Source organism: Sitophilus oryzae, unplaced genomic scaffold (assembly GCF_002938485.1).
Source record: "Sitophilus oryzae breed Bouriz unplaced genomic scaffold, Soryzae_2.0 scaffold_1588_pilon_pilon, whole genome shotgun sequence".
In the NCBI taxonomy this organism is placed as follows: Eukaryota; Metazoa; Arthropoda; class Insecta; order Coleoptera; family Curculionidae; genus Sitophilus; species Sitophilus oryzae.
Window position 1 is genome coordinate 1,345,220 of NW_022146267.1, and position 27,096 is coordinate 1,372,315.

At 33.2% G+C, this 27,096-nt stretch overlaps 1 protein-coding gene across 2 annotated transcripts in view; it reads right to left on the reverse strand.

The window, feature by feature from the left end:
• Positions 1–27,096, reverse strand: part of LOC115879812 (A disintegrin and metalloproteinase with thrombospondin motifs adt-1) — a 170,633-nt gene that overhangs the window by 128,089 nt on the left and 15,448 nt on the right. For both annotated transcript variants that reach the window (XM_030896817.1, XM_030896816.1), the window contains exon 2: positions 6,235–6,527. In XM_030896817.1, the coding sequence (XP_030752677.1) occupies positions 6,235–6,312 (78 nt within the window). In that variant the 5' untranslated portion in view covers positions 6,313–6,527. The remainder of the gene's footprint in view (positions 1–6,234; positions 6,528–27,096) is intronic.

A 27,096-nucleotide genomic window follows, 5' to 3' on the forward strand; every position in this document is an offset into this window, starting at 1 on the left:
ACACGGAAGTGTGTTGTAATAATCAATATTAATTTAATATTTTTGGTCTTGTATATAAAAAATATACACTACCGCTGGAGGTCCGCCGACTGCACTGCAGCGTTAGAAAACAAAATAATTTTTACCGTTGGAGTATACTGCAAACGCCTTTGTTCGGCGATTTCTACATCGCCTGTTCTAGCAGTATCAAAGTCGATGTACGACGCACGACAGTCTTCTGTCTGTCTAACTCATCGTTCGGTATCAACGCGACGTAAGTCGGAGTTTATCGTATTAAGGCGGGGCTTAGGCAAAATCTTCGGTCGCCTCTATGAATGTTTTTGACCAACATAAATTAATGAATAAATTGCAGGTATTAAGAATACGTATAATAATTAAGATTATAAAATAATTTATGGAGAATGATAATCTTGAAAATATATTTCTAGAGGCTTTCAATTTGTTTGTTTTGATTGTTGCTACAACATTTAGATACAAGTACTTGGGTTGAGAGACATTATTCATGTTTGAACTGCATTAAAAATTACAGTTGAAACTCAATGAAAAATAAACGTTTATCGTCATTTGGCCTTACTTTCAATCTAAAAACATCTTTTCACAGCCCTTCAGCAATCTGATGATTTTAGTGGCATAATAATAAATAACAACAAACAACGCTTTATTGTACAAAAAGCCAAAACAGCTTCATCGACAAAGCACTCACAAACAACAAAATCACAAAAAAATACAAACAACAAAAAATACACAATACAATTCAAAAAAATTTAAGTCTTTAAAATTACAAAAAGAATTTACATGGACAATTTTAGAACAGTACGCAGTAAATAGATATAATTTTAGAGTTACAAAATATTAAATACTTGACCTTTGACCAGTGTGTGAGATGATCAAAATTTTAAAAAAACTAAGCGCTGAGTTACAAGCGCTAGTAGAAAAAACTAAGCGCGAGTTACAAAATATTAAATACTTGACCTTTGACCAGTGTGTGAGATGATCAAAATTTTAAAATTCAGAATTGCTCATAATTAAACATAAAAAAAAGTCGTAACCGCATATAGGGCTCCCTCCAGTAGGTATGATTTTAGAGCGTTGCGAAATGCGGGAAAGAATGAAAGCGACTTGATATTCAAAGGCAGATGATTGTACATTTTTTTGGCATTGTACAGTAATGAACCTTTAACTAGTTCTGAGCTCGGGGTTGGCAGATAAAGATCGTACTCTGCATTCCTAAGTGGATAGTTATGAAATGGCCTTTCGGGAATAGCAGATATGTGCTTGCGGATTAAGCAAACGGATTCAAAAATGAATAAAGAAGGAAGAGTCAGTATTTTCAAATTTTTAAAGAAATTCTGGCAGTGAGTTCTACTGTTCAGTCCCAATAAATATCGAACTGCTCTCTTTTGAAGTCTGAAAACACGATCAAATTTTGTTGCGCAGCAAGTATCCCAGAATGGAAGGGCATAACGAAGTTGTGACTCAAAAAGGGCATAATAGGCTATTCTAGAGGTTGAGAAGTTAAGTTCCTTAGAAACTGAGGTTGAGAAGTTAAGTTCCTCTGAACCTGGAAGGATCTTAGCGCAAAACAGGCAGCGCTTAGTTTCTTTGATGTGAAAGTCCCATTTTAACGAGTTGTCTACAACAAGTCCTAAGAATTTCACAGAGTCCACGACGTCTATAGTGGTGTTCACGACGTCTATAGTGGTGTTATTAAGTACAAAAGGTTGTATTGTACTTTTGTATGACAAAACTTTAGTTTTTGATAGGTTGAGGCATAGGAGATCGCACCAAGACTTAATGGTGCGTCACTGGATTTAGTATCATATAGTGCCGCAACATCTGGGCCGCTCCAAGTGAAACTAGTATCGTCCGCAAAGAGGCAGATTTTACCGCTAATGTCTAGATTTGCAATGTCGTTGATAAACACCAGAAACAAAATAGGCTCATGTACTGAACCCTGAGGGACACCACATTCTATAGGCTTACAAGAAGACATAGACGTATCAATCCTCACAAGCTGCCTTCTGTTGCCAAGATATGACTTAAGCCATTCGAGCGGCACTCCCCCGAAACCGTAGTATTGCAATTTATTAATTAAGATATTATGATTTACACAATCGAAAGCCTTAGAGAAATCACAGAAAATTGTAGCTGTAGAGTGATGGTTATTCAGGCTAGAGTATACATTATTAAAAAGGTCGAACATAGCATCATTTGTGCAACTGTTACTTAGAAATACAAATTGATGGGTAGTAAGTATTTTATATTTAAGGAGAAAAGATAGAAATCTTTTTTTAACCAATCTTTCAATGATCTTAGATAATGTGGGCAGGAGTGCAATTGGCCGATAGTTCGAAGCTTCATCTTTATCACCTCCTTTATACAGAAGAATAATTATTGCTGTCTTAAGGCAGTTTGGAAAAACTTCATTTTGGAATGACTCGTTAATTAAAGTAGTAAGATGGTTTAATGTGCATTCAGGAAGTTCAGAGAACATTTTGAGAGTAAGCCCATCAGTCCCAGATGAGGATTTGTTTTTAATACTATTAATTGTACTACGGAGCTCATCTAATGCTACAGGCGTGAAGAAGAAACTGTGTAAATTCTCATTTGCTTTAGGGAGATATGAAAGTGAATCATGGGAAGGAGTTATAAATAACTTGGGAACGGAGGGAGACAAAGAGAACGAAACTAAAATTTTGTCACCTACCCAGTCCCACGGGTCACGAGCTGCTACTGGACCATATAAAAGACTTCAAAAAATCAATCAAAAGTCAAAATTATATTTTAAAATATGACAAATGCTATTAAAAAAATAAAAACCTTGGTGACCCGGTATTAAACTAATAGTTGTTTAAAATAAACATTTATAAATGTTGACAATGTCAAATAATAAAAAAATAAAAATAAGATTCAAAAATATTTAGTAATTTTATAGTAAATATAGTAATAGTAAATATTAGACCAGTGTTTACAAGATCAAATTGGATTATCAAAATATAAGTCATTTACGGCGTAGAAAGCCTTGTCATGAAATAAGATTTCAATGCTTTGCGAAATGAAGAAAACGATGCTACGGATTTGATTTCAAATGGCAGGTGATTGTGCATTTTTTTCGAGTTGTATAATATTGAACTAACTAACTCTGAGCGTGGGGTAGGTAGATAAAGATCTTGCTCCGCGTTCCTGAGCGGATAAGTGTGAGATGGCCTTGCTTGAGAAGCTGATACATGTTTACGTATTAGGCAAACGGATTCAAATATTCAAATATAAATAAGGAAGTAAGAGTCAATATTTTTAATTTTTTAAAAAAGTCCTGGCGATGAGTTCAGCTGTTTAGTCCCAGTGAATATGGAACAGCTCTCTTCTGGAGCTTGAAAATGTGGTCAAATTGAGTCGCACAACACGTACCCCAGAATGGAAGGGCATATCTGAGGTGCTACTGAAAAAGTGCCTAATAAACGGTTCTAAGCTGGTTGCTGAAGTTCTTAACTTCAGCAACCATTGAATAAATACCTAGATAAAATTAAAAATTACCAATAAAAACATAATTTAATTGCCATAATTATAGCGTTTACTCTGATTCCTTTTTTTGCTTGCCTAACACAATAACTCTGTGTGTGTGTAACTAATTTTATAATTGGACGCATAACAATAGGTGCTAAAAATTAAAAGCTATTCGGTCATGAGTTCGATGTTTCGAATCCGTGATGGATACGTAAAAACAGTTAATTTATCCTATATGGTATTGTACTGTGCCTCATGGAAAATTATTACTTTCACTGCGTTATACATGAATAATTTAATGCAAAATATGTTCGACCAATTTCGGAAATGTTTCCGTTTAATCTCAGGTGAATGTTAAATATTAATTATAATTTAAGAAAAAATTATTTCACATCTCAAAAAATCATTGAACATATTTGATTAGTTTTTTTGTCATGTTACACAATACAAATTTTAGAAAATTTAATTTGTTTTACATGGTATACAGGGTGCCCCAGGCTGAACGTGTATTAGAAGTTTCTAGAGAACCACAATATTTAGATCTGACATTTTTTGCACATCATTGTTTTCCAACAAGATCTATCGATTAAAAATAGTTTCAATATGGCGGCACTTCCGGAAATACCGGTTACTGGTTAAAATCAAGAAAAATATACGCCTTAAAACTTAATTAACTTAAAAAAGACTTATTTTAGGTATTAGGAACATGTAGGTATAGTATAGTCAAAAAGTAACGAACTGAGTGAAATAAAAAAGTGGGTTTTCATTTGAAAAAAAATGATTTATGATAATTTTTTAAGCTGCGGCCATTATTTTATGACATTCGAACAATTTAATTTTTGAAATAGATAGCCACATGTCTTCTCTTTATAGCACAGTGGCTGTGGTAATCAATAAATTTGACGTTTAGACTATACACATATGAGGCGTTGCGGATAGTAAGGGCGAACTCAACATTGTATCAAAAAATTTTTTTTTCGTAATTTCATTTTACATTACAATTCGTACCTCATAGAACGGTCGAATTGTTGACTTCGCCCTTGCTTCGCCTTCAAACAAACACTTTGAAATAAACGAAAGTTTCAGATATGCGATAGCCGAGCGGGTGGTAAGGGCGAACTCAACAATCTCGCGCGGAGCCGATATTGGCAGCGCGTGACTGATTCGTTTAGTAAGCTTGCTTGTCAGTTCATCTTTATTTTACTCTGCCCTCTTGTTGAATTCGCCCGTCTGCAAATTTCTTTAAACTCAATTTTCTCAAAAGTAGCTTTTGTTGAGTTCGCCCTTACTATCCGCAACGCCTCATATTTTTGATAGGTAATTACTCGTAGCGATTTTTACCAAAAGACGATTTACGTAAAAAATGTTGTAAATGTATATTTTTTATACAGGTACGGACGAAAAGTTATTACTGTTCAAACCAGTTAAAAATATGTAGGTGGCGCCATCTACAAGTAGGAATCATATTGACATCAAAATCAAATTTCTCATGTCAAAAAACTCACAGACGCCAATCAAGATCATCGTTAGCTCAGAAATTATTTGGAAAAAATCGAAATAAAAATTCTACACCCTGTATCTTCGAAACGAAGTATTTTAGGACGTATATTTATAGGACCTTTTTTACATATTTTTATCTGCAGTATACCGGGTTCGTCTCAAAAGTGCGTCTCTCACTGCTGTATTTATCGATGATCGACGATTTTTTAAGTAACTAAATTTATTAGAACTAATACAGGGTGCGTCTCAAAAGTGGCTCACCCCCTATAACTTTTTTATTTTTTCAGATAAAAAACGAAAATTGGTATGTTAATATATGACATAAATTAGGATTGATTGACGTATTCAATTGTTTTCGGTCACTTCCTGTTTCACCGGAAATGACGTTTTGATTTTGATTTTTAAATGGCACCCTCGGCATTTTTTTTACTTTATTCGATAGAAAATTACATTCTGAATAGAATGACATATCATATGTCAACTTTTGACATTCTCGCTTAATAAATAAATGTATTTTAAAATTCAATCTAATGTTAAAAACACTAATTCTTAATGAAGCAGCCTTGGAAAAATGGATTTGATCGTCTAATGTTTTAAGTGTCTTGTCCTGGCCAGTTAGAAAATGCTCAAATCGTATTTTTAATCATATCTCAATTTTTTCAAATGGAACGAGGGTGGCTTATTAGCATATTTGGAAAAAGCATTTTTTTACGAATAATTAGATACCACACACTTGGTATTTCGAGTGAAATTTTTGTTACGAACCGCAAGTTATAATTTCAAATAAACCATATGCGAAAATGTGAAAAGTTGACATATGATGTGTCATTCTATTCAGAGTGTTATTATCTATCGAATAAAGTGAAAAAATACCGAGGGTGCCAATTAAAAATCAAAAGTTGTAGTCATTTCTGGTGAAACAGGAAGTGACCGAAAACAATTGAATACGTCAATCAATCCTAATTTATGTCATATACTAACATACCAAATCTGTTTTTTTTAACTGATAAAATAAAAAAGTTATAGGAGTGAGCCACTTTTGAGACGCACCCGGTATGCTGCCGAAGTTTCCGGAATACAGTTCGGACCACCCTGTATATCACTGTAAAAATGAAAGATACATCAAAGCACATAGTTCAGTTACCCAACTTATTACTGTAAAACCTTAATATCCGTGTTTTATGGGTATACTGTATGAAATAAAAATTACGTTACTATAACGTTACTTACCGAGTGGGTTTTAACCAAAAATGCACCGGCCATTATGAAGAAAGCGGTGGTAATATACCGGCCCATCTGCCGCCCCATTTTTACCAATTCCGTAATTTATCACCGCCATTTATGCGACATGCTACGCTCTCACACAGTCACACCGATAATAATAGTTCTACGAACGTGCAATTTTCGGTCTAATTACGTCTCGATTTCAAACTTGTCCATTTTTCAGCTAGTTCACTAGCTTTTTATGCTTTTTTCTAGGTTTTTGCAGGTTGGTTGACAGGCGACGACGATGAAAAATGGATCTGAAAATTAGCAAGAAAAACTGCGTTATTTGCGAGGGATTAACTGGTTATTGCACCTTAATGATTGTGACCTATATCTAGTTGGTACTTAGGGCTAACGAAATTAATATAGCTATAATACCGGGTGTGTTTCAAAAATAGCTCACCCCTATATCTTTTTTATTTTTTAGATAAAAAAAAACGAAATTTGGTATGTTCGTATATGACATAAATTAAGATTGATTGACGTATTTAATTCTTTTCGGCCACTTCCTGTTTCACCGGAAGTGACTACTACTTTTGATTTTTAAGTAGCACCCTTGGTATTTTTTTATTGGATATAAAATGACACTGAATAACTTTTGACATTTTTGCTTAAAACAAAACTGTATTTTACATTTCCATCTAGAGTGCCAAAAAGTGCGTGTGTTAAAACCACCAATTTTTAATCAAGGAGCCTCGAAAAATAGATTTGATCGTTTAATGTTTTTAGTTTCTTGTTGTGGCCATATCGTATTTTTAATCACACCTCAATTTTTTCAAATGGGACGAGGATGGTTCATTAGCATATTTGAAAAAAAAAAACATTTTTTGCGAATAATTTGGTACGACACACATGGTATTTCGAGTCAACTTGTCGTTATGAATTGCATGTTGCAATTTCAAATAAACCATTTCCGGTGAAACAGGAAGTGACCGAAAATAATTGAATGCGTCAATGTGTCACTAGTCGATGTGTCAATAGTGATGCGTCAATCAATCCTAATTTATGTCATAGACTAACATACCAAATATCGATTATTTTATCTGCAAAAATAATTTAGTTATAGGGGTGAGCCAGTTTTGAGATGCACCCGGTATAGTAATAACGAGATTTTAGTAATCGTTAATAAATAAATACATAGGCAATCAAAAACAGCTTTAACTGAATACTTTGTAATAGAGTAGTTCACGCAATTGTTATGACATTAGACAGACACAACGTTGTGGAAACATAAAAGCTGACAGGTTGGCTAAGAATACAACCTGTTTAATTAATATTGGACCTAGTTGCCTACATCATTGATAGCAGATAAAATCAAAATCAAACGGCCCTGATTGTCACACTTAACCAAAAGGAATGGACAGTAAATGATTTTATTATGATTACTTTTAAACTGAAATTATTCATAGCATAAATCGAATCCATTAAATAAGTGTCCAATAAATATCTAAGGAAAAGCTTTAGCACAGGATATTACAACAGAAAAACAAAATAATATGCTTTAGTTAACACTAGTTAGAAACATTTACTTTACCTTTAATAACATTCTTTGTCACAATGACATAAACTTACAAACCAAAATAACATCAGTGCGTCTCGAACGGTAGTCTATTAGTTCATCCTAGTTTTATTAAAGTTGATATTCCGAAAAGTTACGTTAGTGATAAGCTAGAGAAAATTGCAAAACAAAAATGGCTTGATTTAGAAATCAAATTTCTGTATAGTAAACGTATGCTTGAAATTGAAGCCTATGGACTTTACAAAAAACTTACTTATAAGCTAACTAATGTAGAGTATGAATGTTGGTGTCTCTTTCAGAGAAATATGTTTGTGGTTATCAATTCAAAATTTGTTAAGAAAATGTCCATTTTGAATAATAAGTTTAAAAAATTAAAAAGCTCTAAAAACAAACATGTTTTCCAAAGAGACATAAACATAGTGGAAAATCTTTCTTCGCAGACTTTTGATAAACAAGAGCTCAGTTTATTAAACAAAGGTTTAAAGTATGCATTGCCCAACTCTGGTAGCGCTTTGGAGGAAATCGTCGTTGGTGTTGAAACTGCTATTCAGCACTTGCCCGAGGCTTCTAAAGTATTTGCAAGAGAGGCTTGTAGAAATCAGTTATCAAAAAATATTGTTTCAAGTAATTCATTAAAATCTAACAAAGAGCACAATATTGTCAAGAGTTTGCGTAACAAAGATTGTTTCTATCTAAAAGCTGATAAGGGAAATAAGGTTGTTATATTAGATAAAAAAGACTATTATGATAAGGTTAACAACTTAATCGATAATGGCCCCTACATAAATTTGAAAAAGAATCCCTTGTCTAAGATGGTAGCAGACGTTAAAAAAACTCTAAAAGAATGTAACACCCTTATTGATCTTTCTTTAAAGAGGAAATTGCAAGTATCCAATCCCTCATTACCAAAATTGTATGCTTTGCCAAAAATTCATAAGCCGGACAAGTCTATGCGCCCAATTGTTTCGGCTGTAGGTTCTCCGACTTATAATTTGGCAAAATGGTTATCAAGGGAGTTCGAAAATTTACCTGATCATGAACCTTCTTTCTCAGTTAAAAATAATATTGAATTCATTAACAAAATTAAAGATATAACATTGCATGAAGGTGAAATTTTGGTCTCCTTTGTGTATCTTCGTTGTTCCCAAGTGTTCCAATTCCACATACTTTAGGCTACTTGAAGGAATTACTGAACGCAAATGGTCTCGACAACAAAACTGTGAGTGAATATATTGAGCTTACATCGTTATGTATGAAACAAAATTGTTTTCAATTTAATAACAACTTTTTTGAACAGCGGGAAGGTACAGCAATGGGTAATCCATTGTCTCCATTTTTGGCTAATTTATTCATGAGCAGGTTTGAAGTGGAGGCTAAGAATCAGTTTGAGTATTTTCCAAGGGTATGGTTTAGGTATGTGGATGATATTTTTGCTGTTTTTGACACACATTCAGACGCCATAGATAATTTTATTTCTAAGTTAAATAATCGTTTTCCTTCCATTAAATTTACGCATGAAATTGAGGACAACGACAGATTACCATTTCTAGATGTATTAGTTATTAGAAATACTAATAAATGCCTGGAATTTGATATCTATAGGAAAAATACGACCACACGCAGATATATTCCTAATGAATCACATCATAGTGTTGAACATAAAATGGCTAGTTTAAATTTCTTAGTTCATAGATTACTTAGTTTCCCACTTTCCAACGAAAGATATGAAATAGAAAGAGATTACATTAGGAATGTAGCTGAGTGTAATGGATATTCTCCTTCACTAGTTGATAAATTAATTAGAAAACGTAGGTATAGGTTAATGATTTCTGAAAATTCGACTTTTCAAGTGGAGAAAGATACGTCTAAATATTTTTCGATACCGTTTGATAGAGATCGTGGTCTAAAAGGAATTTTTAAGAATGTCAATTATAAACTTGTGTATAGTGCTAATAATAAATTACAACAATTATTAGGTAATCCAAAAGATAAAACACCTCCACTAGAAAGGTCGGGTATTTATGAAATTTCTTGTAAAGATTGTAATCAGAAATATGTTGGGCAAACTAGAAGATCAATATTAACTAGATTTAAAGAACATTTAGCTCAGATAAGATATGGTAGACCGGATAAATCTTGCGTTGCCGAACATATTGTTGATAATGAACATTGTATAGATTTTAATAATTTAAAATTAATTAAACAAGTCTCAAATTACAGGCAATTAGATGTATATGAAAGCATCAGAATTAATAAATGTAAAGATAGTATGAACAGAGTCAACGGTCCATTTCCTTCAAGTTCTTTGTTCCTACTACTCTAGTGGCGGAAATCTAACTGTTACGCTCAGTTGGCTCTGACTCAATTGTCTGACTGTTTGACACGTAATGTCAAAGGAAGGTAGATAAAATCAAGAAAAATATACGTTTTCAAACTAAATCTTAAGTAACTTAAAAACGATTTATTTTAGGTATAAAAATATGTCTAGTTAAAACGTAACGAATTGAAAAACCTTTTCACTAGTGAAAAAAAAAGTGGGTTTCCATTTGAAAAAAAATATTTGTGATCATTTTTTAATCGCTCAATTCCATGACAGCTACCGCCATTATTATTATATGACATTTGAACAATTTAATTTTTGAAATAGGTAGCCACATGTCTTTTCTTTATGTCACAAGGTCTTTATGTCACAATCACTAAATTTGACTTTTAGGCTGGACAAATTTTTTTGACAGGTAGTTTTTTTCTTCCAAAAATTTTAAATATTTTTTTCTTAAAAATGCTTCTAGGAAAATACCGCGACAAAATATCGCGATTTTGTAAGTCCTCCAAGATCCGAGGGGCCCCTTCGCTGTCTCAGGTCCGTGGCTCCCGTTATACTAAAGACTTACTTCACGGCTCATCATCGGTAATGAAGCTAGAATATACGTTATGCTGTGCATTGGTTGTAATGTAATATGTTTATTCAGTAAAAATAAATTATGAAACCATTGAAAAATAACTTAAAAGCTAAAATAAGAAAATTCAGTCTCAAAATATATAAAAAATAATATTTATTGGATATTTTAAACAAAGAAAATTATCCCTTGATTTAATTTCCTAAATAGAAAATGGTATTGACTATTATATAATTGATAATTAAGTAAGTATCTGCTTCCATTTATACTGTTTATAGTTGGCGTGTACGTATGGTTTGCATACTCCACCTACAAACTGCTTTATAACTACTGAACACATATTGGCCTTGTTTGCCACTTGAATAAAAAATTACTTATTAAGATTCGGAGGCCCCCTAAAAGACGGGGCCCGGGGCGGACCGCCCCTTCCGCCCCCCCATTAGTCCGCCACTGCCTCGAACATTCCGTTGCATTGAACGTCCACGTCACAGAATATACTAACGAAAAAGAAGCCCAAGTTCCTTGTAATAAATCGGTTCCATTTTCGTAACGCCATCTCTCGACAAAGCTGACATTTACAGGTTAGCTAAAGGGGTGCGGGGCCGGGGGGAATTGTAAAATACACTTTTTTATTTTAATTATTTTTATTCGCTATTTGCAATTTTATTTTTAAAACATATTATCTGAAACAATCACATAATATGTCTTAAAAATAAAATTACAAACGGAAACAAAAGGAATTAAATAATCTGAAAATCTACAAAGTTTATTGATAAAAAAGTTAGGCTATGCAAATTGATATATTAAGTATAACCTCTTTGGTATAATATTGTTAAACAAACTAAAAAAAGTACTATTACATAAAAACAGGTGATACAATACTTCAAAATTAATTTTAACATAATATCAAAACTGAAAAATCAAACTGCAAACACAACCACATTTATCACAACAGAAATTAACACACACTTCCGCGGCAAATGTCCACGAAAGACTGATCATTCTGATTGGTTCTGGTCCGGTCGTAGCTCACGTCGTATTGTCGGTAAGCAAAATCCCTGTCCAAAAATCTTGACGATCAGCGCCATCACCCGTCATAGTTCGGAAACTTTTGCTGGAACCATTTTGAATATTTCACTTGCATGGCCCTGGTCCACGTTTCACATGCATACAGCACTACTGGTCGTATCATATTTGGTACATTCTGATTTGCGTGTATATTTAGAGACAATAAATTTTAGTAGACGAAGTTTTTATTTTTTTTAATAAAATAAGATCCTTAAATTTGCAGCTGACTGACGATTTAATAGCCCAAAAAATGTCTTTTGTGGCCGCAACTTATATCACCACCTAATTACTGTATCGCTATCCCTAATTTAACAGGTTTTCCTCCAAAACAAAAGCATCTTTCGATAATTACAGGTCGAATTAAACCCAAATTGAGTCTCGTATTGTGCCAACGTACTAGAAAGGCCTCGCTTTGACGTAATCAACCATTCGGCACGACCTTTGCCGCGAATATATGTATAGAGATATTCGATTTGAGGTGATGGTGTGTTCGTGGCTTCGTTATGTCTATTTAAAAGCCATTGGGTCGTGAAATTGTCTAACGCACGTTTGTTGTCATAGGACGATTGTTCTGCTCGATCGGATTGATACAGATAGGACTAATTCCACGTGCGTAATTAACGAAACAAAAGTTAATTAAAGTCATTTAGTACTCCTAAGGTCATAAAAATACGTCGGGTTAGATACACCATTTTTAACTCAAGAACGGCTGAACCGAAACCCTCAACTGTAATTTATATGCATCTTTCTTACGTCCTATTTTAATTAAGTTTTTTTTATAAAAACAAAAACAGCACTGAACTGTCTGACTGAACAGAACAATGAAGTGAAAATTTAACCTGTAGTACACGCAGGCTAAAAAGTATCGAAGGTAAACGCGGTTATCTGAGAGATACTTATTGTTTGTAAATTAAAAATTGAGTAACTGTAAAATGAAACATCATTTGATATTGTAAATTTTATTGAGTAAGTGAAAAAAAGTAAAGAATATTCTAACGAAACATCACTGTTCTTAAGTTCAGATGTAAGTATATAATGTTTATAACACTTTTCAAATCGCTTATATGTTCACATAATTAACTATCACAATCACTTTCAAAATTATGTTTATAGCAATCAGTTTGACAAATAGTATTAGAATGTTCTAAACATAATCTTTAATTACAGAAATGACAGGAAAATTTTGTGTCTTTTCTTTTTGATTGTTTTGCAATGATCACATAATTTTCATCAGTGTTTGTCCCGGCATTAGAGCATTCTTGAAGTGGAAATATTCTGCTTATTCCATCTGTAAGTCCTGTTCTATTTACCTGTCTGCGTTAAAGGTGTCCAGATAATAACTCATTGGAGAGTGTACGCAAAAAAGCTCGACGGCTTTTAACTTTATTTTTATTTCCAGTATTAATAATTTGACTATTTATACCGGCAATATTCAAAATACTGAAGACCATTGGCCACCTTCTAGTAATCCTAGCCACATTATAGAGAGAACACATTTGATCAACTGCATTATAGAACTTAACGATTGATTTTATGAAAAATTACCTGGCAACACGCGGGTATCCCTTAGATAATTTGTATTAATATTTGCAAACATCTATACACCACAACGGTCAATACTATACTGATAGATGTAGCCACTTCTTCTGGGAAGATAGCTCAGGGGACGTGGCTCTGCTTTTGTTCGTTCCAGATAAAATAAATAAACATTGAAGGTGGTATCTAACAGAACCGCCGCGTGTACTGCAGGGTTAAGATTTAAGGTTATGGTTCAATACAGTTGCAAAAAGGAAGTGACTCGACGTCCTACCAACGTAAGAATAAGGAAATCTAAACAACGTTGGAATTAGTAAAACTTGGGAAGTAGCATTTTCACGACTTGCGACCACATGTTTAGTAAACACAACGTTGGATTAGTTACAAAAAATAGTTAGCTCTGTACCTTGGGTATCAAAATAAATGTAAACGTTGTTGTAACGTTGTGCCGACGTTGAACTAGTACTACAACAAAGTAAAAGCTTCTGCGATGTCGAATAAACGTTGTCTTGTAACCTTTTTTGCTTAAGTGATATTTAGGTGATTCGGACAACGTAGTTACAATGTTAGGCAATAAAGAGTTTTCCGACGTCACTTTCAGGACCTATTCCAACGTTATGCAAACGTCGTCTGTTTTACTAATTCCAACGTTGTCCAATTTCCTTATTCTTACGTTGGTAGGACGTCGAGCCACTACCTTTTTCCAACTGTATTGAACCATAACCTTAAATCTTAAATTTTCACATCATTGTTGTGTTAGTCAGACAGTTCAGTGCCGTTTTTGTTTTTATAAAAAAGCTTAATTAAAATGGGACGTAAGAAAGGCACATATAAATAAATTTAAATATACGTCGACATATTACCGATACTTATTTATTCACTCCCTCCTTTATTTAGAATATAGAGGGCGGCACAAGCTAGACTATAGGCAGTGGCGTGTCGTATAGGGGGCCAGGGGGGGCGAACGCCCCCTCCGCCCCTATGCGCTTGGCACCCCTGGCGCCCTTTGAAAAAAATAGAAAAACTAAATTTAACGCTAAAACAAACGGCGCCCTTCCGTGCCCTGAGCTCTTCAAGATAAAAAAATGACGTATATATTTCTCACATTTTATTTTTGTTTTTTAACTTAACTTATAAGCAAACCTTCTTATATTTAATAATTTAAATCTCTAATGAAGTAGGCGTATATACTACGTACGAAAGTTTCCATATGGGTTTGAAACTTGAAACTACGCTACCGCTAGACCATTGCCTATAAATAAAAATTCAATGGCTAGACATAACGTTGCACCGGCGCGGCGTCGCCAAAGAAGAAGAGGAAAGCAGTCGCAATAGAAATAAATTCGGGGAATCACCGACCAAAATATAATCGATTATAATGAAGTGCTGAATAAAATTAATATATTGTCCAATCACTTGCAAAAGGTTAATATCAACTTATGTACAGCTGCTCATATGAGTACTGCAGTAACTATAGATCTCAAATCATTAGAAGTGAAAAATATTTTGAAAATTTTTAAAAACAGGCTACTATTTTGGCAAATAAATGCAATACGTCAACATCATTTTCCAAAAAAAGACAAAGATTAAAAAAAATTCATGATGAAATCCAAAATGATTACCTACATCAAAATTCTGAAGATAATTTGAAGATATCAGTGTTTTATGGTACTTTAGACATTTCAACTGGTACTCTAAAGAATCATTTTGAAGACTTCCTTAATATGTGCCAAAAATTGAATTGTTTATTGGATATGGACCAATATGGATGGATATGGACGCCAATGATGACAATTTAAAATTTCTTATGGATTGTTATGGATTATTCTTTAGTTGATGAATATAAACATTTTTGCAGTTTATTAGAAGAAATTAATGCAATGACAACAAATTTGCACCTGACGAATATTTATCATTTTTAATTTCCAATGTCCTAGAGTCATTGCACCTGTTGCACCTGCACATCTTTATGTAGATAGGAACATAAAGATGTGCATTACTGAAGATTTTTTACACTATAGCCACCAACAGTGCTGGTACAGAAGGATCTTTCAGTAGATTAGGAAGAATTAATAATTACCAGAAGATTATTTATCACTTCTCAGTATTGAAGCAGACACAGCCCTGGATCTAAATATAGACGAAATAATTGATTCTTTTAAATCGGTTAAAACAAGACGCTTGCATCTCTGAAATAAAGTTTGTAATTTATTTGATCCTTTATTGATCATTGCGCCACTTAAGGTCTTCGCCCCCTCCGCCCATTTATCCACGACACGCTACTGACTATAGGATGACTAAATTAGGCAATCTTGCGACTAGTATACTACCTGTTAAGGCTGAACTGCGACTTTATTAGTCCAGTATGCGACTACTCGAACTACTCCATCTTAATCTTCAAAACAACAAAGAGAAAGCCGCCATGTTGTATGTTGTTGAATAAGAAAATGTTTCGTTCCTAAAATAGCAATTCCTGCTTTTTTAATACATTAACTTGAAATATTTGACCCTAAACAACACGCGGAATTTTTTTCGACGGCGACTAAATTATTCGCATTTTACTAAAAAAAAAAATCAAGAAATTTTTTAAAACTTCTTTAATTTTAAGGCCCATTAGTATTTTTCAAAGTAGAAACAATACATTTATCAATAAAGTTGTTTGCGTTTAACTTTTTTGCCTTGGGTAACGAGTTACAGAGTTGGTTAAAGTGTTTCAGTAATTATGATCTTCAAACATCCTCCACACTTAAATACTTTTGTTTTGTTTTCCTTTATTGCCATCTGTCATATGTCTCTAACTAAATCATAAAAATAATATTTTTACTATAATTATCCCAATTTAGGATAAAACGCCATATTATAGTTTTGTATTTCTGTGAATTAGGATTTTAAACAACGTTGCAGTTTGTACTAAAGTAGGATGCTAGCCAACGTAGGTATCCAACGTCGTTTTGACCCAAAAATTATTCTCCAAACTAGTGCAGACTTGGGTTGGCACGAGGTTGTGCCGACGTTGCGCCCCGACGTTTGGTCGCGTGACACAACGTTGTCCCGCGTATCCTCACTTAAATTTTGAGTTTTTTCTTAACTTAGTCATGCAGTCACGACTAAACCTACTGTTTTTTAAATAATATAGATATCGATATAAATACTCTCTTATATTACTTCTTATACAGATAAATTATGTACTTATAACATGAAATAATTCCATTCTTTTGAATTAATTAGTGCCAGATATCAAAAAGCATAAAACATTTAACATATTTTAATTGTTGGAATTCGAGAATTCATTTGCATATATTCTTACGCTCGTTTTTGATATCTAAATAATTACAGAAATACAATGATAGGTACGACAATAACACTATTTCTTCACTACAATATGTTCTTTTTCCAAAGATCCTTATCCTGTGGATAATAATATTTTACAAGGACATACCTTAAATAAACAATAGTAGCATATATATTGTTCCTAATTTTTTAGCTTTTAGCAAGTAGGCTAAAAAACACTTTCGAAAGAATTCTTGTTAAGAAAAAATGCAAAGGTCATCGGTATATTGTTCGAATAATTCTATTTTCCGACAACTGACAAATATGAATATGCATAAGCGCTAATAGCTCATAATGTAAGGTGTCGGAGACTTTAACCACGGTAATTTGCTTTGTTTGATTATTTTGCACCTAATGACGAATGACGGAGAAGAAAGATTTAAAGATAGCGTTTGTTGCACCACGCGATAAAGAATTATACAATTTTCTCTCATTAACTGACGTCTTCTAACGGGATCTTGCTTGCTCGCTGAAACGAACGATGTTAGTGAACCTAATGTTGTAGTTAACTGTCGTTGGATGTGTATTATTAGATGTAGTTATTATTGGTGTTTATTATTAGACTTATTATAGCTATAGCGCCAACATAATTCTAATTCATAAGAAAGACCGCAAAGAACACATCAGAAACTATACACCAATAAGCCTGCTATCAGTCGCATACAAGATATTTACAAAAATAATAAACAACAGGAACAAAAAACACGCTAGACGCTGCACGAAATATCAATAGTTGGTCGCGACAACTAGACACACGAGATACAAAGAATAATAGGAATAACATAGGCAGCATTCGGCAAACTAAGATATGTGTTAAAATCAGATCTACCAATGTGCCCAGTACTTACATATGGCGCAGAAACACTTACACTGACGAAAAAAGTCCATAGAAAAAATCCGTATAGCCTGATGCTATATATCTGCTTAAAAAACTCAAATGGAACTGGGCCGGACATATTGCCAGAAGAACGGACAATAGATGGACCAAACTAATACTGGAATAGCGGACAAGACAGGATGCTTTCAGAAGCAGAGGCAGACCTCTGACAAGATGGTCAGGTGAAAGAGATTTAGAGGAAACTGGATCCAAGTGGCACAGGACCGAGAAGAGTGGAAAAATTTGAGGGAGGCCTAAGTCTAGCAGTGGATACTTCAGGCTGATTGATTATAATGATCATGAGACGCTGCGCAATCGCAAGAACAAGCAGGCTTTAGAAGCGTCTTCAGCACGGTTGATCACATACATACTTCAAGAGAAACTATCAGCCGAACAAAAGCCTTTATAGATTTTAAGAAGGCTTTAGACTCGATATATCCTAAGGCAATAATAGAAGCCCTAGCGAAACAAGGTATTGACATATATGCCTCATATAGAAACTCTCGCCAATATATACAAAGAAGCCAAAGCAAGGGTAATGATATATAAAATAAACCCAGAGTTCCCAACTGGCGAAGGAGAACTGCAAGAAAACGCGATATCCCCAAAACTGTTTACTATTGTCAACACTAGCAGAAACCTTCCGTCAACTGGACTGTTCAACTGGAAAGTTCCTCAATTGAATGCCTTTTAATTTTTATCAATTTTTCAAAAATTAGTAATTCAAAACGAATATATACAGACTGAACATCAGTGTTTGTAAATCACTTAGAACAAGTAATTAAATTTTGGATTTTAGATCATTGAGGATTTGGATCAGGAAGTATATAGAGGTTAAAGTCAGGAAAGAGTAGGCCTGTAGCACATCATCCTCAAAAAGAAACAATTCTTTTGTAATAGATATCTAACATTGAGCATCCAATATCATATGGTCAAGTTCTATATTTATTCTGTGCTCTTATATGGTATGGAATCCTGGATCACAAAAGTGACTAGAGTGAGAAAGATCGAAGCCTCTGAAATGTGGTTATTCATCGGATGCTCAAGACAACTTGATATTACATCATATGACATGGATCCATGAGAGAGAGAGAGAGAGAGAGCGCGCTTCTGAGCATAATAAAGAAGGAAATTCGGCATACTTCTCAGAAATGACAAATACCATCTGCCTCATCATCAAAGGTAAAAGAGTCTGAGTCTCAACATTAAAAAAGTTTAACTCTTCCTTCCTTATTTATATTTGAACCCGTTTGCCTACTACGTAAGCATGAATCAGCTTCTCAAGAAAGGCCATCTCACACTGATCCACTCAGGAACGCGGAGCAAGATCTTTATCCAGCTAGGCCACGCTCAGAGTTAGTTAAAAGTTCATTATTATACAACTCGAAAAAATTCACAATCACCTGCCATTTGAAATCAAATCCATAACATCATTTTCTTCATTTCGTTTGCGAATTTGCGAATTGCGAAGCATTGAAATCTTGTTTACTAGAAAAGGCTTTCTACGCCGTAAATGACTTGACTGATAATCGAATTTAATCTTATAAACACTGGTCTAATATTTGCTATTGCTCTATTTACTATAAACTTACTAAATATTTTTGAATCTTATTTTTATTTTTTATTCTTTGACATTGTAAACATTTATAAATGTTTATTTTAAACAATAAGACTGACAATGTAATTTGTATAGGTACTTGTTTTGTATTCTCTTTTGTTTGTTTACTTTACCTTTGTCTACAAATTGTAAAATTTTTTGACAATAAAGGCATTTATTTATTTAAAATTGAAGAGAAGCCAGGTCAAAGCAGAAGATGTCGTGGATGAAAGAAATTGGACAGGATCAAATGGTCAAGCACTCGTCAGAACAGCAGAAAGATGAGAAGAATTCGCTGTGGTTATCGCCAATCTTCGTCGAGTAGAGGAAGATAATGAATTCATGGAGTGTGAATTAAAGAAGTTTGATAAAAAAAAATGGTAACTATTGTCAAAATCTCAATATGGTTTATACAAATATGAATTATAATAAAAAGTAAAAAAAAAAACGTGTAGAAATGTTTTTTTTAATTCTTTCAAGTAAGTTAAAGTTAACTAATGTATTGTTATTTTACTATCAAGCGCTATTTAGAATATTATCTATTTATTATTGCAAATTCTTGCATACATTATAATGCTTACTATACGATATTTTAGATAAAAACAAACAAGAATAGCATATAAATTAGCATAGTAGCAAAATAACTGCGTAAATTAAAAAAAAAACTTATATTAAATAAATGTCAGTAAATGGTATATTTTTTGGTACGAACGTTTTTTTTTTATTTAAACAGAATTTAATTTTTCCAATCATCAAATACACTTTTCGAATACTCGCTATTAAAATATGTAAGTATTTGTATATACTGGGTAACAATTTGAAAACGAACAGTATTTAATATTGCCTCTACCGATGATAGTATGAAAATTTGGCGAAACACGTCAATTTATATATTAAGGGGGACAATTTTTGAGGCATTTGTTGTCGTGTTACTTTCAACCCCTTCACACCCAGGGCACCTACCCCTAAAATTTTAAATGGCAACCCCTATTTCTTTTACCGTTTTTGTGTTCCTTATAAAATTCTACATAACCAGGGTCACAAGGCAGGACCTCATATGACTTTTTAATAAAATTTTATTATTATTTTTTTAAAAAATTTTAGCAATATTTTCAACAAAAATATTAAAAATATTTTATTTGGTAATAGAGCATTGATATTTCGGCTCTATAAGATAATTATTCATTAAAAAAATAATAATTTAATGTAAAATTAGGTATATTTTTTGGATCTCCTCAAAAATCCTATCAAAAATGATTTTTAGAATTTTTTTAGAATTTAGAATGAGTGGGAGGGGGGTTAATCACTTCGACCTTACAGATCCATTGTGTCCCCCTTTCTTGAATCATAACTCATCATACAGTCCCAGGGCTTTGACAAAAGCCAGTATCTGGGACGGTTTTATAGAGGGTAGTTCTCCATCTCCAATATCAGTCGTACCAAAATTCATGGCACGAATGGTTGTCGTCTCGGCGCACTCAGTGATGAGGTGTACTGGTGTTTCCCCATCTTCCCCACAGAATCTACATTCGCCATTTCTTCTTAGTTTCAATCTACTGAGGTGTTCATTGAGGAGACAGTGTCCTGTTAAAACCCCGTGACAATCGAAGATTGTTCTTACTCAGACCCAGGAAGATCTGTAATTTTTCTTGATCATAAGCCCTCAGAAACTTCTTCGAGTGTCTTAGACCATTGCAAGATTTCCATTCCAGGTTGCGGATGGAATCTTCCAAGTTCTTGAGTTCCGCCTTGAGTTGGTTACCACTTGGAAAGCAGAACGGTTCTGGTCCAGTTAGTGGAGTGTTAGCTCCTTTCCTAGCTAGATTATTTGCTTTTTCATTGCCTTCTATCCCTTGGTGAGCAGGCACCCAGAGTAGGAGGACTTTGTTTTCTTTGCCTAATTTATTCAGCTTCTCTATGCATTCTTTGACCAATTTCGAATTGATCGATACTGAGTTGATCGCTTTTAACGCTGCTTGACTATCAGACAAGATGGCTGTTTCTTGTTTCCGATAGTTGCTATCTAAGATAAGTTGTACGCATCTTTCGATAGCGTAGATTTCTGCCTGTAGGATACTAGGGTAAGTGCCCATTGGTTCGGAGTATTTAGCTCTCGGTCCAAACACTCCGATCCCTGTTCCCGTATTGGTTTTGGAAGCATCAGTATACCAAGTTATGGTATGGTCTTTTAACTGCTGGGCAAGCGTTTCGCTCTTCCAATCCTTTTTATTGCTCAATACTACATGGAGATGTTTCTCAAAGTTGTACGTTCTTAGCATATCGTCCACTGGGAGTTGCAGGAGTGGTATTTCCTTTATGAGGGTGTTCCAAGCCCCTGATCTGACAATTCTCCCAGTACTAATTCCGTTAGGGACCATTCTAATCATTGTCGCATTGGCATATCTACCAATGACAATGTGCAGTGGTGTTAGATCTAGAATGACCTCCATTGCTGCTGTTGGACAGGTTCTCATGGCTCCTGTGATGCAAACACATGCTAGTCTATCAAAAATGATACGAGGTACTGCACTGTGACCCTCGATAAACTAATGATAAAATAATGCAGTTTATGTAGAATTCTATAAGAAACACAAAAATGGTAAAAGAAATAGGGGTTGCTATTTAAAATTTTAGGGGTAGGTGCCCTGGGGGTCAAGGCGTTGAAAGTAACACGACAACAAATGCCTCAAAAATTGTCCCCCTTGATATGTAAATTGACGTGTTTCGCCAAATTTTCATACTATCCATCGGCAATATTAACTACTGTTCGTTTTCAAATTGTCACCCTGCATATGTATTAGTTGTTTACGATATTCTCAGATGGTGGTAGTCGACGGAGAATACACCAAGCCTATAAGCAATAACTATAATATTCTTTGCTATATGTTATGAAAACTTGTCTAGAAAATTGCTGTCAACTATATTTTATTTGAATTTAATACGTAAAATACGACATTTCAATTAAGTCCATAGAAATACGTATAGTAGTAAAACTTGTATATGTCTATTATTTATTATAACTATAAACTTATAAAATAAGCAGTTATTATCAAATAAACATCAAATTATAATTTATATGCCATTCCGGCACTGTGTCATAAATGCATACAACAGAATGCATTACTATAATTCGAATAACTGCGATATAAATATTATGCGTGGGTCCTCTTGTATCTAGTTCAAACACAAATAATAGTTATGTGCTTGTGTTCTACGGTTGGACATTTAACAACCTTTGTTTTATTACATTTGCTCTAGAAAAGGTCATAAAAACTGTAACTGCTAATGTTATTTTTAAAAATGACTAAATATAACCATGTTACCTATAAAACTTTTGCCAAAGAGTATTGAATAGGGAATTACATAAGCCTCTAAGTCCACTAATCTACCCTATTTTAAACTCTAGACGCACATTTTCTTAACATAGTTAAGATATACCATATATAAATGACCATCAAAAAATGATTAAAACTATGCTTTAAACTGATAATAAAAACTGAGTTATATATTGATTAAATTTATATTGCAATACTCTGCTGATGATTGAACGATTGCCAGGGAAACAATGAGAAAAGGAGTAGTTGTGAATATTTCTTAAAGTTCATATACGTATACACTCTTCATATGCTCGTAGCGTCTATACACTCTCATATATACTACATATAGCGTCTCAAAAGTAGCTTACCCCTACAATTTGTTTAGATAAAAAAACGGGATTTGGTATGTTAGTATATACAGTGTGACCCACCGTGTCAAGACCGGGCACCCTACATAAAATCTGTGTTTATAGTCCGATTTTGATGATTTTTTTTTCAAATATAAAGTTTCAAAAAATGTACTTTAGGGCTCAATGTCATGTTATTTCACAAAAACAAGGCCTACTTAATAAGGTTTTGTGGTGAAAAATTTGCAAAATCATATTAGCGATTTTTTTTTCAAAAAATTTGAGTACACCCCTACATTCGGCATCCCCAAAACAGTTCTGTACCAAATTTCGTTTAAAAATATTAATTATTAATAATTCTGCAGTTAAATTAAATAATTCCCTATTTTTGCCAATTTAACGATGAGTTATCAAGTAACCCTTGAAAAAATCAATCCACGACAACGAGTTTTATTACAAACAATGATAAAAATACTACAAGCAACACAATAACCGAATAATAAGTTAAACATATTCAAATAATTCTAGTTGCTTCTACCAGCCCTCCATTCAGTTCAATACATTTGTCGCATCTTTTTCTTAGATTAACAGTTATATTCCTAAGCTGCTGTGGTGTAATATTTGCAGAAGCCTCTGTAATTCTAATACGTAATTCATCTACAGATTGAGGTCTAGACTTGTAAACTTGTTGCATTAAGAAACCCCAAAGAAAGAAATCAAGGGGTGTTAGGTCCGGGGATCTCGGTGGCCACCAATTAGCGGGCTATTTCGACCTATCCACTTATTTTCAAAATTTTCATTTAACCATTCCCTGACAACTGCCGCGTTATGCACAGGTGATCCGTCCAATTGAAATTTTAAATTCAAACGGGTTTGGCATGGTAAATTATGTATTGCATCCCAAAAGTCATTAATCAGAAAATTCAAAAACGTTGGACTATTCAAATTTCTCTCAAAAAAATATGGACCAATGATTCTATCATCAAGTATGCCACACCACACATTTAATTTCTGAGAATACTGTCTTCTTGTATTGATCACCCATTCAGGGTTTTCGACTGCCCAGAATCGCGAATTTTGAGAGGATACTACTCCGTTTGTACTAAATGTTGCCTCATCACTAAATAAAATTTCTTTTAAGAAATTTCTATTATTTAAATACTCTGCTTGAGCCCATAAGCAGAATTCAATCGTCTAACATCATCTCCGTTTTCCAAAGTGTGTAAAATCTTTGGTTTAAAGGGTTTAACTTTATTAGTTCGCAAACATCTCCTAATATTTTCCCTTGGTATATCCAAATCAACACTGGCGCCTCTAATGCTTGCACGAGGATTGTTACGAAAATATTCTAATATTTCCTCATTCCGCCTATTTATTCAATGTTCCGGCCTTCTGTTTTTTAGTAAGTATTTTGACACACAACCAGTTTCATTAAAAACTCTATTTATTCGTTGAACCGTGCTTCTACTTACTGCAGGTCTGTCGGGATGTCTGTTGTTAAATTCTCTGGCAGCTTCTCCTGCTTGAAGATAGTTATCACCCACTAAACGAATCATTTCAATTTTATCCCTAATATTTAATTGTTCCATAATGCAAATAATATTTCTTGATACAACACTTTTCTGCGTGCTATTAAATTAATATTCAATTCTACGCTGCAAGAATTGACAGCTAATAAAACCCATTGTTGTGGATTGTTTTTTTCAAGGGTTACGTTATAACTCATCGTTAAATTGGCAAAAATAGGGAATTATTTAATTTAACTGCAGAATTATTAATAATTAATATTTTTAAACGAAATTTGGTACAGAACTGTTTTGAGGGATGCCGAATGTAGGGGTGTACTCAAATTTTTTGAAAAAAAATCGCTAATATGATTTTGCAAATTTTTCACCACAAAAACTTTATTAAGTAGGCCTTGTTTTTTGTGAAATAACATGACATTGAGCCCTAAAGTACATTTTTTGAAACTTTATATTTGAAAAAAAAATCATCAAAATCGGACTATAAACACAGATTTTATGGAGGATGCCCGGTCTTGAGTGGGTCACACTGTATATGATTGAAGTATTCAATTCTTTTAGGTCACTTCCTGTTTCACCGGAAATGACTACAATGTTGATTTTTAAATAGCACCCTCGGTATATTTTTTCTTTACTCGATATAAAATGACACTCTGAATAGAAGGACATATCATATGTCAACTTTGACATTTTCGCTTAAAAATCGTATTTTAAATTTCGATCTAGAGTACCACGGCTGTGTTAAAAACACTAATTTTAATCAAGGAGCTTTGGAAAAATATATTTGATCGTCTAATCTTTTTCGTGTCTTGTCTTGGCCGGTTACAAGATTATCATTAATCAGTAAACTTTTCGCTCTTTGGCTTATTATCATCACACAAACAATGCAATTGATTGTAGTAAATCCAATTTTTTGTAATACTAATAATTAGTCAGAAAACTGACTATTAACTTCACGAATTCCAAGAAACTCTCACTGAGTTTTTTTGCTACTACATAAAACTACAAATGATTTTGAAGATTTTTGGACATATTATATTAGAACAATATTTTTTCTCTTTATTACATTGCGCTCAATTGTTTACTTTTTCTGACTAATAAAATTATTAGTACTACAAAAAATTGCATTTACTACAATTAATTGCATCGTTTGGAGATGATAATAAGACAAAAAATGAAAAGTTTACTAATGTTTTTAAAAGCGGGTTTTAACGTGGAACGACGAATCCTCGGAAACTGTGGTACTTTAATAATACTTGACATTAGCTCTCAATTTAGCAGTTATAGATGTATAAAAAGAGATTATGTCTTGTCTGGAAATTACAAAATTTTCATTTAACATTTCAAAATCAAAACTTCATAATTCGGAAATGGTTGAATTTAGGGACATTATGTGTATATTACTGTTATTGCTTCAAATTGAAGGAAGAATTGATATATGCAATAATATACTACTGCATTTAAAAAAAATAAATGTTGAAGTGCCACAACTTTATGACCGACCCTGTATGCTTAAATTTACTACTAGCTATAACAGACATGTAAAAAGCCTATAACTTTTGTATTTAACTTTTTGCGGTACTTTGTATATTTTCCCTAATAATCGACCGTTCCCATACATAATATCAGTAACACTGCATATCTACGTGGAAAAACAAAATATTTTTTTGTACGAAAGACCCTGTGGAATCATTTAACAAAGTAAGAAATTTAAAAATTACTTAATCATCAAGACGCATCTTTTCTCGATTGTTTATTTTTTGGTATATCTCAAAAGTTTTATTTTTATTGGATATGTTTGCTTTTGAAGAAGACAGTAACGATTTACAGCAATTTTAGCATTAAAACCATGCCTTTGCTTTCTGGTCCTCATCAACGTATCTATGAAGTACCTAGAGTGTATGCTTTTTCGAATGTCACCTTCATAAAAAAACATGATACTTATTATTGTTTCTTGGTAGTTATTCTAAAAGTGATGATTTTAAGTACAGTAGTTGTGATAGTTCCTTGTTCAATTAAATCAATAATAGCCGATGTAACTTCTAGACTTATAATTATTATCTTTTATAGAGTACCTATACAGGGTTGTTCACCACATACGACACGGAGTATTGTAGCTAAACGATTAGATTTTTACAAATTCTAAGTTTTGGGTTCGTTGAGGGACTATTAGAGCTACAATTTAAAAATAAAGTACAAGAGTGTCCCAAATAAGTAAAAAATATTATAGTTGTATTTTTTTAAATGGAACACCCTGTATATTATTCTATTTTGAGATTCTACAAGTGAAATAAAGGTAAATTTGATTAAGGTTTATCACACTTAAACCTTAACGTTTTTGAAATATCTTCAATTTTGTGAAATGCAGTAAAAAATTCAAGGCTTAATTTCTCCAAGGGTATTAAAGTTTTTAATACTAAATATTTACTGAAGATTATTTATTGATCAGATATTGTGTTGCAGTAATAAAAAGTTTATTACCTTATACAGAGTGTCAAAAAATTTATTTTAAATAATTACTAGTTTTAAACGGCAATAACTTGTTTAATTTAAATGGAATGCTGTCTATGAAATTGTATTATACCATCTTTTACCTATCTCTTCAAGTTTTCGTAGAAAATGCATTTTCTTATAATTTCGACCTCGTTTATCATACCCATGGTTTATGATACCCATGGAATATTGACATTTTAGTTTTTTTTAACGCAACATATGTAGAAAATGTACTGGTAGTAAAAATAATAATATTGCAAGCCCATTTGTTTACAAAGAGAAAACTATTTAAATCTTTGTAAAAGAGTATACCAGTTATTAC